The sequence below is a fragment of the Echinops telfairi genome, unplaced genomic scaffold (assembly GCF_000313985.2).
Source record: "Echinops telfairi isolate 266 unplaced genomic scaffold, ASM31398v2 ScPeMD7_5592;HRSCAF=6446, whole genome shotgun sequence".
Lineage (NCBI taxonomy): Eukaryota > Metazoa > Chordata > Mammalia > Afrosoricida > Tenrecidae > Echinops > Echinops telfairi.
Window position 1 is genome coordinate 43,125,668 of NW_022109491.1, and position 14,532 is coordinate 43,140,199.

The following is a 14,532-nucleotide window of genomic DNA, read 5'->3' on the forward strand; positions in this document are numbered from 1 at the left end:
AATAGAACACTGTGTGGCTGTGAGATTTTTGTTCCCTGCTCAGGAAAAATGCTGCAGAAACTGTTGTGATGTTGAACACAGCTTACAAGGATGGTGCTATGGGGGAAACTCAAGTGTATGAGTGGTTTTCTCATTTCAAAGCAAGGTGAAATGTTGATTGATGACAAAACTCATTCTGGACATCTGTCAACTTCCCAAACAGACGTACATGTAGGCTCATAGTGCTTTGGGAGTTCTTTCCATTGGGTCAAACTGTTAATCAAGCTTTCTATTTAGAGGTTCTCCAAAGATTGCATAACAGTGTGTGACAAAAAATGCCCAATTTGTGGCAGATGGGGGACTGGTTTTGCCACCACAACAAGGTACCTGTTTTTGGCAAAAAACAGCATGCCTTTTTTGCCCCGTGCTCCTCACTCACATGACCTCACTCCATGCAACTTCTTTTTGTTTCCATGAATGGAGAGGGACATGAAAGGACAGTGATTTGACAACATAGAAGAGGTGAAGAAAAAAATGAGGGAAGTGCTGTCAGTCATCCAAACAGATGAGTTTGCAAATGTTTCCAAGAATGGAATCTCAGATTTGACAAATGTATTAAGTGTAGTGGAGAGTTCTTTGAAGATGACAAGATTGCTTTGTAAAAATATTTAAATACATAGCTTTGAAAAAAAATTCCGGTTTTTGGGGAGTACCCCCTCATATAGTCAAGAATTGATGGTTTGAAGGAAAGAGTACATTCGACAGAAAGGTGATCTAAGAAAGTACGAATTTATCAAATTATCAGAAATTATCAGTGTCATTAATATCACATCAAATTTTGCTGAAAATAATTTTTAAAGGGCCACATCATTCAAAAATAATAAATTGACAGCGATCTGTCAGAAATTCAGAAGAAAGCATGGAGCAAAGGATATGATTGCTGTCACGGAGACCTGATCTGAAAGCAGAGAACACGAAAAGGTTTCTTATCTGTGCTGCACTGGTTGTGCAAAGGCAATAAACTAAAATGTATCATACTAACTTATGCACAATATTGCAAAGAAAAGGGATTCCAGAACACTTACTTGTGCTCATGCAGAGCCTGCACATAGAGACCAACATGCAGCCATTTGATCAGAATAACAGGTTGCATCAAAAAAGGATTAGGTCAGGGTTATATCCATTATTTCATCTGTGTGCTGAGAAAATAATTCAAGAGTTTCCCTGGAATTAGAATAGGGCTTTGGGCGTGGAGACAGACTCATTAACAACTTGCAATACACAGGGTAGAGCCTTGTTGGCTGGACGTGAAAGGGACTTGCAGTTCTGACTGAAGAAGATTAAAGACTGTTTCTCGCCTTTAGTGGAGATAATACTTACATGTAGAGACAAAAATACATAAATAAATAATGATCTTCAAATCTAGGCCATAAAAACAACACGGAAAAAACAAACAAACCGAAAAAAAGATCAAAGTTGCAAAGATTTAAATGTATGTGGATCTACAATCCACACGCATGGAAACAGCAATCAGGAAATCAAATGGCACATCACATTGAGTAAATGTGCTTCAGGAAAATCTACTCTAACCTGTTAGCAAGCAAAGCTGTCACTTGAAAACTAAGATGTGACTAACTGAAGCCATGGTATTTTGAACTACCCCACATATAGTTATAAAGAAGACTTGATGCATTTGCGTTTTCGTGTTTGAAAATAGTATTAAATATATCACATACTGACAGAAGAATGAAAACAAAATCTATGTTGCAAGAGGATAACCAGAATGCTCCTTTTAGATGAAAATGGTCAGACTTTGTCCCCCATATTTTGGACATCTCATCAGAGGGACCAGTCCCTGGAAAAGGACATCCTGCTTGGGAAAGTAGTAGCTCGGGGCAAGAGGAAGACTCAAGGAAATGGATTGCATGGTAGCTGTGACAGTGGGATCAAACGCAGGAACAATTGTGAAGACGGCGCAGACCTGGGCAGTGTTTTGTTTGACTGTACATCGGGTCAGTATGAGTCCAACCTGACTTGAAATATTCCGCAACGAACAACAAAAAGAAGTCCGGTGTGGTTGGAGCATCGTGCGCTAGAGGGAATGTGATTTGAGGTGAACATTGGACCAAATTAGGCCTGTCTACAGAAGACGTAGATGCTCTGGTGGTATAGTGGTTAGCTTTGGGTTGTGATCTGCATGGCTTGCTTCTGTAAATAGTTACAGTCTCAAAAACCTGCAGAGGGGTTGCGACGTGTCTGCATCAACTTGATGGCAAGGAGTGAGTTTTATATAAGACTTGGTTTCATTATAGGTACTATGGGAATCTAATCGGAGGTTGTAAGTAATGCAGTGGCATGATGTATGTTTCAGTGAGTTCACTTAGCTTTTGTGTAAAAATAGGCCCCCAAAGGCCAAGTGAGACCATTTAGGTTAGAAGGTTATTGCAAGAATGTAATGATAGCAGTTTTCAGAAATGGAGACAATATGGCCAAATAGGTCTTATGTTTTGAGTGTAAAGGCAACAGGAGTTGCTGACAGGATATGATACATGGGAGAAAGAGGAATCTAGGATAAGTCCTAGATTATAAACTTCAGTTATTACATGGATGGTACCATTTACTGATATGTGTGGTCACAGGACATGGTTTTTAGTAATAAAGTAGGAATTCTGTTTTAGCCATGGTAAATTTGAGAGGCCAACCATTGAAATGTCAAAAGGACAGATACAAAATTCTGATTTTCCAAAGAGAGATTCAAGCTAGACATGCAGGTTTGCGTGATATTACAACCAGAAAACTGGGTGGGAGCCATTAGGGACATGTTGTTATGGAGACAACAAAGGGACCTTACAGAAAGAGTCCTGGGCCATCAAGGTTTCTGGACGTAGAGCAATAGGAGAGAAGGACCAACCAGACAAAAGGTGCTTGAAAAATAAGGAGAGACCCTTCTGTCAAATGCTGCTGATGAGTCAGATAGTGTAAACACAGGAAATGCAGCATTGTATTTGGCACAAGGAGGTCATTCAATAAGAGAATTTTTAGAGGAAGTTTGGAAAAGAAGCCAGTTGGAGTCTGATATGGAGAGATTATGAAGTAAAAGAACAGGAAATATGCTATCCTTTAAGGTTTTGTTTTTTGTGTGTGTGAAGGGAAGTAGAGAAATTGGAATTATTTTGCATCAGAAAGGTATATTTCACTTTGTATTGACAGAAGGTTTGAATTTTGTTAAATATAAAGGAAGGAAAAACACTAGACTTTTCAAAGACCATCTGGCGTCGGCATGAGGTACAGAGTGAGTTTGGTGGGTGGGGGCATACAGTGTGGTGACTGGGAAAGAAGTCCCTGCTTAAGAGTGTTAACTCTAAGATAGTGTGTTTTTCTTTTTGCTTTCTAGGGGGTATCAATACGTCCACTGTGCCGAGCCCGATTTCAGAAGAAGCGCTTGAAGTCTGTAACGATGAAGGTATGAGGTTACTAACTACATTGTCACAAATTCTCAAAAGAAGTATATGCTATTTTGATTCTTATGGCAAAATGATGTCAGAAGCAAATCTAATTTTTAAGTATTTCTATTTCTGACACAAACAAATATCTTGTCCACGCTGTTTTATTGTCTAAACACCAATTCAAGGCATAGCAAATATAACAAGTATAAACCTATTTATATATCTAGTCTTAGAAATTTTATTTCATATCTAGCCCTATAAAAATGTACATATACATTTACATTTGTTCCTCTGAAGAGTAGCTGTTAGGTTTCTTGGGTTAGAAATACCTCAATCCTTGGCTTTGCAAGAGAAAGAATTCACGCCAAAGCCTAGTTTGTGATCCAAGTGAGTTTTTATAAAGGATAGAAGCAAGTTCAGGTGTTACAGTAAACTGAACACAAGTCAGAGAGAGGGGGGAACCACAGCCTGGCCACACAGCACCTCTGACTGCAGGACTGCAGGACCCAGGGGGAGCAGCTGGAAAAAGAGGAGGTGGTCTACTGGTTCAGGTGGGCCTGTGGCTGTTGCGGGGTGGGTGGCAAGGGGGAGTCGATGGTCCTGGTTGACCCCATTGGCTGAATTAAGCCCAGCTGGCCTAGATTGGGCCAATCCAGGTGTACGGCCCCTTCCTGGCTTGGAGTCTGAGTTTGCCCTTGCCCTTGCCCTTTATCCTTTATGCGTGGTTAGGCTCACCTGATTCTCTGCAGCAAACTCCTTTAGGGCGCGCCTTGGCATAGAGAGGGAAAACTCCTTATCTGGCTACATAACATAACTATTTATTAAATAAGAGAATGATTAAAGAAATTATGTTTGGAGATGTTTATTTGAGCCCAGAGAATTAGCTATGAGTCGGTATTGACGTGACGGCAGTGAATCTTTTAGTTTAGAGCCATTCATAGCTACTTATCAGGATCAGTCCAAAAGAGGGGAATTTGGAGACCACCTGCTAGAGATCTTCATTATCCAAGACATAAAAAGTAGGAAGAACTATTGGAAAGGCATTCTTAGAAGCTCTTCTTGGTGAGCATATCATTCCCCGTTCTATGGATAGTTACCATGAGAAAAAATGTTGCTGACTCAAGGCTCATAGGAAGAAAAACATAAGAGAAAAAGCAGGTGAAAACTCAAGGGAAAATTACTGAAGACGTTTCTTTGAGGGCACTAGGACTTAAAAAAGACATGTGAAGCAAAATTAAACAAAGCTTTATTTTCTTCTATTCCAATTAAGGGCAAGTCCCTACACACACACACACACACACACACAAGGTGTTAATATTTTAGATAGTATTTTACCTGTCACTGGTGACAGACTATATCATTGTTTTAGTAAAAATAGAAATGATAGGGAAATAGGTTTATACTTGTTATGATATTTGCTATACCTTGAATTAGTGTTTAGACAATAAAAGTATATGGAATTTTAATATTCTGTTATTTGCAGTATTAATCCCTTTTCAAGGTACCTGGTAAATGAGTCTCTTCTAAATGGTGTATTCTGTGTAATGAGGGTAACTACCACATATACTCGATTATAAGCCAACCTGAATATCAGCCAAGGCACTTAATTTTACCACAAAAACTGCATAAAATATGTGCTGAAAAACTCGGTTTATACACGAGTATCTATGGTACTGAAGAATATGAGCTTTGGGGATACCGACAGCTTATATTTTGGCCCTGCCACTCACAATTTGTGGTAGGAAGGGCAAGGAATTCAAGTAATGATAAAAAAATTACCAAGTAATGATGAGTAAGAGGAAGCATTTTCAGTGCTTCAGCTTTCTCTCCTCTAAAATGTGAATAACAGATGGTGGGACAAGAGGAAAGTAAAAGGAAATAAAGGAAAGAAACAGAAACAAAGGACATTTATAGAGGCCTAAATACAGGCATGTACATATGTAATTACAAAAAAAAATGAGAGGGGAATAGAACTATGTACTCATATCTATATGTTAAGAATTAAGGTTGCAGATGGACATTGGGCCTCGACTCAAGTACTCCCTTAACACAAGAACACTTTGTTCTAAAAATCTGGCATTCTGTGATGTTCACCTTCCCAACACAATCGCTGAGGACAAAGTGGGTGCATAAGCAAATGTGGTGAAGAAAGCTGATGGTGCTCAGCTATCAAAAGATATAGCGTCTGGGGTCTTAAAGGCTTGAAGGTAAACAAGCAGCCATCTAACTTAGGAGCAACAAAGCCCACATGGAAGAAGCACACCAACCTGTGTGATTATGAGGTGTTGATGGGATCAGATATCAGACATCTAAGATCCAGAACAAAACCATACCCAAGGTGAATTGGGGGGAGGGTGATGGAATGGAGACCCAATGCCCATCTATAGACAATTGGACATGCCCTTACAGAGGGGTCACAGGGAAGAGATGAGCCAGTCAGGGTGCAGTACAGCACTGATGAAACACACAACTTTGATTTAGTTCTTTGGTGCTTCCTTCACCCCACTATCATGACCACAGTTCTACCTTACAAATCAGATTAGACCAGAACATGCACACTGCTACAGATAAGAGCCGGCAACACAGGGAATCAGGATAGATTAAGCCCCTCAGGGCCAACAAGGAGAGTAGAGATACCAGGAAAATTAGGGGAGGGTTGGGGCAGAAAGGGGGAATCGAACACAAGGATCAATCTAGAACCCCTTTCCAGGGGGACGAGTAATGCAAAAGTGGGTGAGGGGTGATGAAGGACGATGTAAAATATGGAAATAATAATCTATAACTTATGAAGTGTTAGTGCGGGAGGATAGGTGGGGGAGGGAGTGGAGAAAAGGGGGTAGCTGATATCGGGCTCAAGTGGGAAGAAAATGCTTTGAAAATGATGATGGTGGCATATGTGCAAATGTGCTTGACACACTGGATGAATGTATGGATTGTGATAAGAGATTTAAGAGCCACCAATAAAAGTATTTTTTAATATGGATAGCAATAGTACCCACCTCACAGAATATAATAATACATGTGATGTTGCTTAACTGGTTACCTACATGTGCACATAGAGTTCCCTAGAAGACAGACTATGAGGTGGAGATTAGGGAAAGACATTTATTAGGCTGGGTTATCTAGAGGAGCCAATCGAGTATATATATACTGAGAGAGACAGACAGAGAGAGAAAGAGATGTTAAATTCATGGATATAGCTCACAGTTGGAGAGGTGATCAAGTCCCGATTCAGGAGTAAGACATAAAACTGGAAGCTTTTTCTTACATGGCTAAAGAGGCTGAAGAATACAGTGTCTGAAGGTCAGATGGTAGGCTCTTGGGGTTGTGGGAATGGGTAAATCTCAAAATTTGCAAGTCAGATGGCCTAATCAGTTTGCTGATATTCCAAAAGTTCAGAGGATTCCGATTTGGGTGCAGGATCCAAGCTTTGCAAGAACATGTCTGTATATTGAATGCATGTGGATATTCCCATGGAAATTCCCCTTATAATCCATTGGCTACTCACATCAGATTACAAAATGGAAAATGATTACATAATAGCTGCCAAACCACTGAAGTCCATGACTTTGGCACATTATCTCAAATAACCATCACAGGAGAGATCTCACATAAACACCTGTGAAAGGGAACGATTAAGGAAACAGGATTGAATGATGGGACAAAGTGAGTGGCAATACAGTCTCTGTGGAAGCCTCAAATAATCCAATGGTAGATAGGTCATTTACAGAAGGCTATCTAGGCTTCTGCAGAGGTAAGAGCACCTGGTCTTTAAAAGCTCCCATTGGCCTACTAATGGGCTTTGGATCTCCACTCCGCACTCCCCCTATCATTCACTATGGTAAGATTTTTTTGTTCTGATGATGCCTTATACCTGATCCCTTCGACACCTCATGGTTGCATAGGCTGGTGTGCTTCTTCCATGTGGGCTTTGTTGCTTCTGAGCTTGATGGCCGCTTGATTACCTTCAAGCCTTTAAGACCCCAGATGCTATACTTTTTGATAGCCGAGCACCATCAGCTTTCTTCACCACATTTGCTTATGTGCCCATTTGTCTTCAGTGATAAGTTCGACACCTTGTGATCACACAGGCTGATATGTTGTTCCATGTGGGCTTTGTTGCTTCTGAGCTAGATGGCCGCTAAGCCCATTAGTAGGCCACTGGAGATCCCCTTGCAGAGGGGTCTCGGGGAGGAGATGAGCCAGTCAGGGTGCGATGTAACAACGAAGAGAAATACAACTTTCCTCTAATTCCTAAATGTTTCCTCCCCGCTCCCACTACCATGACTCGAATTTGACCTTGCAAGTCTGGCTAGACCAGAGGATGTACACTGGTACAGATAGGAATTGAAAATACAGGGAATCCAGGGCAGATGAGCCCTGTAGGATGAGTGGTGTGAGTCGTGAAACAGAGAGGGTAAAGGGAGAGTGGGTAGGAAAGAGGGAACCAATAACAAGGAACTATATGTGACCTCCTCCCTGGGGGACAGACAACCGAAAAGTGGGTGAAGGGAGACGTCGGACAGGGCAAGATATGACAAAATACCAATTTATGAACTATCAAGGGCTCATGAGGGAGGGGGGAGCGGGGAGGGAGGGGAAAAATGAGGACCTAATGCAGGGGGTTTAAGTGGAGAGAAAATGTTTTGAGAATGATGTACAAATGCGCTTTGCACAATTGATGTGTGTATGGATTGCGATAATAGTTGTATGAGCCCCTAATAAAATGTTTAAAAATAAATAAATAAATAAAAGGTCCCATTGGAAAGACAGTTGACAATATCTGGCCTGGTGAAAGGGTATGGTCTTGGATGAGGCAACTCTCTTCCATTGAGGCAATCCTGGAAGCTGGAGATGGATGATGGCTGTCTAACCTGTAGCTAGGAAAGTAAGTTTTGTATTCCTAAGGAAGAATCAGTTTGGCCTGCAGCATCCATCACAACATTATTATCTTCAGGGATTCCTCTCTTTTTCATTGCCACTCTTTAAATGCATCATTTGGCTCCTCCCTTTATATAACTCAACGTATGTGTTCTGACATCCCTGGTTTGGAAACCATTCCACATATCTAAATATGTAACTGCTGTCAGATAATAACATATGTTATAATAAGAAAATTTAACGTCAGCTTAGAGGGGGAAATAACCTTATAAAGTTAGCGTGGAGAGACATACTGGTGTTTATCTTAAGCAGAATATTTTGTGCATTCTATTTATTTAGCTTGTGATAAAACGTTTGGAATGTCATGAATTGAAATGGCAGAGGTTAGGAAACAAGAGCAAGAGGGCATCTAACTTAAATGCTTCCAGCTGAGATTCTTCCTGTTGAGTTGTTTTGTTAGCGATCGCACATCTTTTCAAAATATACTGGTTGTGATGTTTCTTGATGTTTCTTTTAGGATCTCACACAATTAATTGCTCATCCCAGGATCAATTTCTTTTTATGATTTATTTTAACTAACATTTTTATGTTAGCTGTGAGAACAGGTGCTTGGTGCCAATTGTTTTCCTAGTAATTGTGAACAATCCAAGCTGCTAGCAGGAGATATAACTGATTGGCTTATGCATCACGAGATTGTGATCTGCAGGGGTAGGCACCTGTTTCCAATAACTCAATACAGCCAAAAGGTGGACAGGAATTGAGTTAGTAGGGTGTGGCATGCGGAAGAGAAGGAATACTGGTTAATAACTCACCAAAATTGGGTTCAAGTTAAAGACATGGCAATCAGGACTGAACTGAAGTTATCTCCCAGGTAAAACTGGCCTGAGACAAAAATGACATACACTTAATTATTGAAAGATTTCTTCCTCTACTGGTAAAAATACACTATTGATTTAAAAGGGAATGCCAGTTTTTATATGTAAAATCAATCCAGGAGTAGAAATGTTAATACAATTTAAGGTATCAAATATATAAACAATCAAATGAAGAGGGCATGAAAATACAATGACAAAATTGTTCTTAAGAATAATAAAGTACTCTCGTACTTTGATGGTTTTTTTTAGCTAATATATCAGGGAGCTTCAAAAAGTTCATGGAAAACTTAAAAGTTATTGGAATGGATCAAACCACAGTGTAATACAATACTTGATCAGTTGACCTTCCTCTTGACCCAACCTGAATTTACTGTAGGCCTAAATACTTCTCGCTTGTTCCATGGCAGAAATTTCTTCTCTGGCTTTTTAAAAAATATTATTGGTGTTCTTTTCTTCCTCACTCTTTATTTTTATCTCTGTATCATTATTATTATTTTCTTCTTTCTGTTTCACTTTGGGTTTGTTTTTTATTGTTTCTCTTAAGTTTCCCAGTTTATGAAGCACAGAAGGAGGAGATACATAGAGACAATAACTGATGCAATGGTTTATCAGGGACCGAGTGGGGAGGGGGCGGGGAATTTGGGGGCAAACTTCAGGAGTGGCAAAATTCAGGAGTGGGAAGGGAGCATTAGAACTGATTGTGATGATGTCTGTATAACTCTTTTTAACTTTTCAACTGATCAAGTATTGTATTACACTGTGGTTCGATCCACTCCACTATCTTTTAATTCAAGTTTTCCATGACTTAACTTTGGGTGTGGATGATGTGTGAATTTTATGTTAAGAAAACTACAAAAAGAAAAAAGAAACAAAGTTGGCCCGTGGTTACCATGGGTGAAGGGGGAAGAGTTTTTCCCTGGGTGGCACCGAGTTCATCTTAGTGGTGGTGGAAGAATTTGGAAAGGATTTCAATAATGGCTGGACAACATGAAGAGGATACTAAACAGCACTGAATTATACATGTAAAAGTTGAATTGGGGAAAAGATTACATTCTTAAATACCCTGTGAGCAGCTCCACTCTGTTCTATGGGATCCCCACAAGCCATGATTGGCTCCATGGAGGTGGAGGTTTGTTTTGTTTTGTTTTACAGAAACGATCAACAACAGGAAAAAATCCATCTACCTCTTCTCAAATTGAAAACAAATAATGAACATAAAAAGAAAAAAATGCATTCATTGTTTCTGTGATACTAGTCACCTGGTCAAAGGTTCAAGTGATAGAATTTCATTATGTGTTGTTATAATACAGTTACTTGCGATATTTATCAAGTTTTTGAAAGCAAAACAAAACATTTGAATTTTTCCATGAACTCTGGAAGCCTTTTCACGTAAAACTTTTGAAGCCCTCTCTCTATTCTGGTTGTCTCAATACTCCTAATAGCTCATATGCACTATAGCAAAGGGTGTGTGTGTGCTATTTACAGAAACCTGGTGTTACTGATGTATGTAATCAGTACCTAATTTAAATGTAGGCGTCTGGCAGTGCAGATATTACGGCTTAATTGCTAACCCAAATGTTGGAGGTTCTAACTCAGCTGCTTCCCGGGAGGAAGATGCGGCAGTTACTCAGTAAACCATGGCAGACGTGGGGGCCCTTGGGGGCTGTTCTGTCCCTCCTGGAAGGCCATTATGAGTTGAAATTGACTCAAGAACATCAGGTTTTGGAATATGAATGTACAGGTCAACTAGACCAAGTCGAATGCTCATGAATATTAAAATCAAATCAAGTAATACTCAGCTACAAACCCAAACTTGTATTCCTTTGGTGTGTAAATCAGCACATCCTTGTTGGGTTTTTATGAAGTGAAATATCACCTGGCAAAGGATTTCTTAATCCCTCTAACAATTTGTTATACCATGGTGGATTGCTTACCTTTCTGATGCTGGAAGCTATGTAACAGGTATTTTTAAGTAATAGCAGATTTACTGTGGTAGATAGGTTTCAGCAGATCTTCCAGTCTAAGATTAGGAAGAAAAATGTGGCAATCTACTACCCAAAGTGAGTTAGTTTAAAGTTTATGGATAAGAAGTATTGTCTGACCTCATCTTTCTCTCGTGGAGAGGATTTCAAACTGCTAACATGGAAGTTAGCAGCCAAATGTACCCACTAGGGAGAGCTCGTGAGGCCTTCTACTCCCATAACAAATGTACAGTCTTCGAAATCCACAGGAGCAGTTATACCTTGTCCATATCGGATACAGAGAGTCAGTATTGACTTAATGGCAATGAGATTTTGTTGTTGTTAATTTGAATTCCATGCCCAAAACAAGTTAGTCAATGCTTCTTAAACATAAGCTTTTAATTGGCTGATTTGGGGTAATCGATTACCAAGTCTTTCTTCCTGGTCTTAGACTGGAAGCTCTGCCAGAGTAAAACTGCCTTCCTGAGTACACCTGCTGATACTTACAATGCTTATGGTACATAATTAGACATATAGTTAGGAAAGTAAAGGGCCAGTGATGGAGAGAGAGACATTTGGTGAAGTGTATTGACTCAGTGGCCACAATGAGGGAATCAAACACGCTGGCAATTGTGAAACAAATGCAGGAAAAGCAACAGGGGGTGTTGAGATGAGAATTAAGTGCTCGCAGCAATTGATTGTAGCAAGGCTGGGTGGATGGTATTGGTTCAAAATGAATCTGGACCCTATTTCTTGCTTGAGTTATTAAAGTAAAGAAACAAAATATCAGACAATACGTGAAATTTAGACTTCCTCAGATTAATATTGTTCCACCTATTTTCTATTATTGGCATCAACCACCCAAGTACCTGGTGTTTCACCTCCTTAAAAGCTGTCCAGGGTCTGCATTTGATCATGTATGGATACACTTTAGGAAGATTGAGTTATCACTCTTGGATTTTAAGAACCCTAAATATGGAATGAAAACTGCTGCTCTCTTGAAGCTCAATAAACAGAAAAAAGCTAAAATAAATAGATCATCTCCAGTACTGAATGCTTTTATTTATATATAAAATGTATTTTTAACTTACTAAAGGATAACTTAAGACTCAGAGAAGGAAAGATTTGCAGAGGGCTGTTTTCAGGGTAAGGCAATTCCATTATGAGTACTAACTCCCACTTACATGAGCTACATGAAAAAGTAGAATTTTATTTTAATCATAATAATTTATTTTTGTGTTGGTAAGAATAATTCATATCTATTGTAAAGTATTTTTCATGTTTAAAGTTGATGAAAACATAAGGATATAATAATTTTCCCTTTAAGGATTAAATGTAAAAATATTTTTTTCCCCTCAGGTAATAATTTCCATTAATAGTTCTCTGTCTTTAAATATTTCTCAAGTAAGTGATTTTTGCAGGAGGTACACTATTACATTATGTGGGTGGTCCACAGTTTACATAGCATTGCCCTAATGTTAGATTGTTTAGCTATAAACAATTTTCTCTCCACTATAAGTAAAAGGCAAAATAGGCATGTATGTTTAAATAAATTTTTTGTGCATTTATGTATTTGATAAGTATATAAAAGTTGACTTGCTGGTAAAAGCTTGAAATATTTTATTGCTTAAATGCATTTTCTTATTTTAAAATACTGCATATTTATTATAGAAAAAAAGTGAAATAAAGGAAGTGAAAATGTCACCCATAATCTCAACTCCCAGAGCTAGGCATGTGTAATATCAAGGGGCCCAACAGTTTGTGGAAATGTTCCATTAGCTTTGAATTCCATTTTTCCATGTTCTTTAGACTTTTACATCTTAATTTATAAGTTTCCAATAAATTTTGAAGAAGCCATATATACATCTATGCCTTCTTTTGGATAGTCTACAACAGATTAAACTCGTGACTGGACACTATATATACAAACAATGTGGGTTGGCAATAGGATAAACTTTCAACAATATTCATTGAAAGTGGCAGAACCATGTCCACTAGATACATGTCATAAGAAAGCAAGAAGGGTATCAAGATAGTAATCCTGCGGTAGTCTGTCCACCATTCATTGGGCACTCTCAAGGCAAGAGATCCAAAACAAAGTCAACGGTCCACCAGTTTTATGTGTTTGGAATATCTGCTTCTTTGCACGCTAGGGAATCTAAGCCTTTAGTCCAAGGGTTAAAGGTGAATTTGAGGTAAAACCCAGTTTATTTAATGGGGCTTCTAAGTAGAGTCCTCCTGGTGTTGTCATTTTTAAATTTTTTTGCTGACCTTCCATTTTACCAAGTATGGTAATCCTTCCCTCCAGATAACATCCAATGTGATGGAGGCAAAATCTCATCACAATCACTTGTAACTTGTTTGTTCTTCCAAGAGTTCATGGTATATTCAGTATTATTAGCCAAGTGCATAATTCAAATGCATCAACTATGTTTCATTCTTTTCCCATTCCCCATCTTCCCTAGGCATCTTAGAAAATACTATGGCTTGGGTCAGACACCTCTTAAGCATCAAAGTGACATCTTGCTTGTTAAAGATGTCTTTTGCAGCAGTTTTGCCCCAAACAAGACATTGTCTTACTTGATTGTTGCTTCCTTGGGCATTGATCCAAACAAAGAGAAATCCTTGACAATTTCAATATTTTCTCTGTTTATGATTATTTTGCTTTTATGATTTTGTTTGCTTTATGTTGAGGTATAATCCATACAGAAGTTGTTCATTTTTACCAATAAATGCTTCAAGTCCTCTTCATTTTCAGTAAGCAACATTGTATAATGTGCATCTATCAGGACTTTAATGAGTCTGTATCTAATCCTGATGTGACATTCTTCTTCCAATTCTCAAGTATTAGTTCAACATGCAGGTTGAGTAAGTATGGGGGCAGGTACTCTCCTGATACACAGCTTTCACTATTGTAAGTCAAGCAGTGTTTGTTCTGTTCAAGGAACCTTTTCTCTTTGAGCAACTAACTCAATGGTATGTATATATCGTTCCATGTGAACAAAATTAAGTGTTCCAGAATTGCCATTCCTTATCATGTTATCCATAATTTGTTATGATCCACACAGTTTATTGCCTTTACATAGTCAATGAAACACAGTTATACATATTTCTGGTATTCTCTGTTTTCAGACAAGATTCATTTTATGTCAGAAATGACATCATTTGCTCATGTCCTCTTCCGACTCTAGCTTGAATTTCTAACATTCCCTCAATGTGATGCTACAAATGCTTTTTATTTTTTATTTATTTATTTTTAAAATCATTTTATTAGGGGCTCATACAACTCATGACAATCCGTACATACATCATTTGTGTCCAGCACATTAGTACATATGTTGACTTCATCATTCTCACAACCCCTGCTTTCTACTTGAGCCCTTGGTGTCA

General features: G+C 38.7%; 1 protein-coding gene across 1 annotated transcript in view; it reads left to right on the forward strand.

Annotated features, from left to right (window-relative positions):
- The window catches only part of LOC101653723 (mono-ADP ribosylhydrolase 2), a 196,159-nt gene that overhangs the window by 72,580 nt on the left and 109,047 nt on the right, over positions 1 to 14,532 (forward strand). The window contains exon 5 of the mRNA XM_045295173.1: positions 3,374 to 3,442. Coding sequence (XP_045151108.1) covers positions 3,374 to 3,442 — 69 coding nt within the window. The remainder of the gene's footprint in view (positions 1 to 3,373; positions 3,443 to 14,532) is intronic.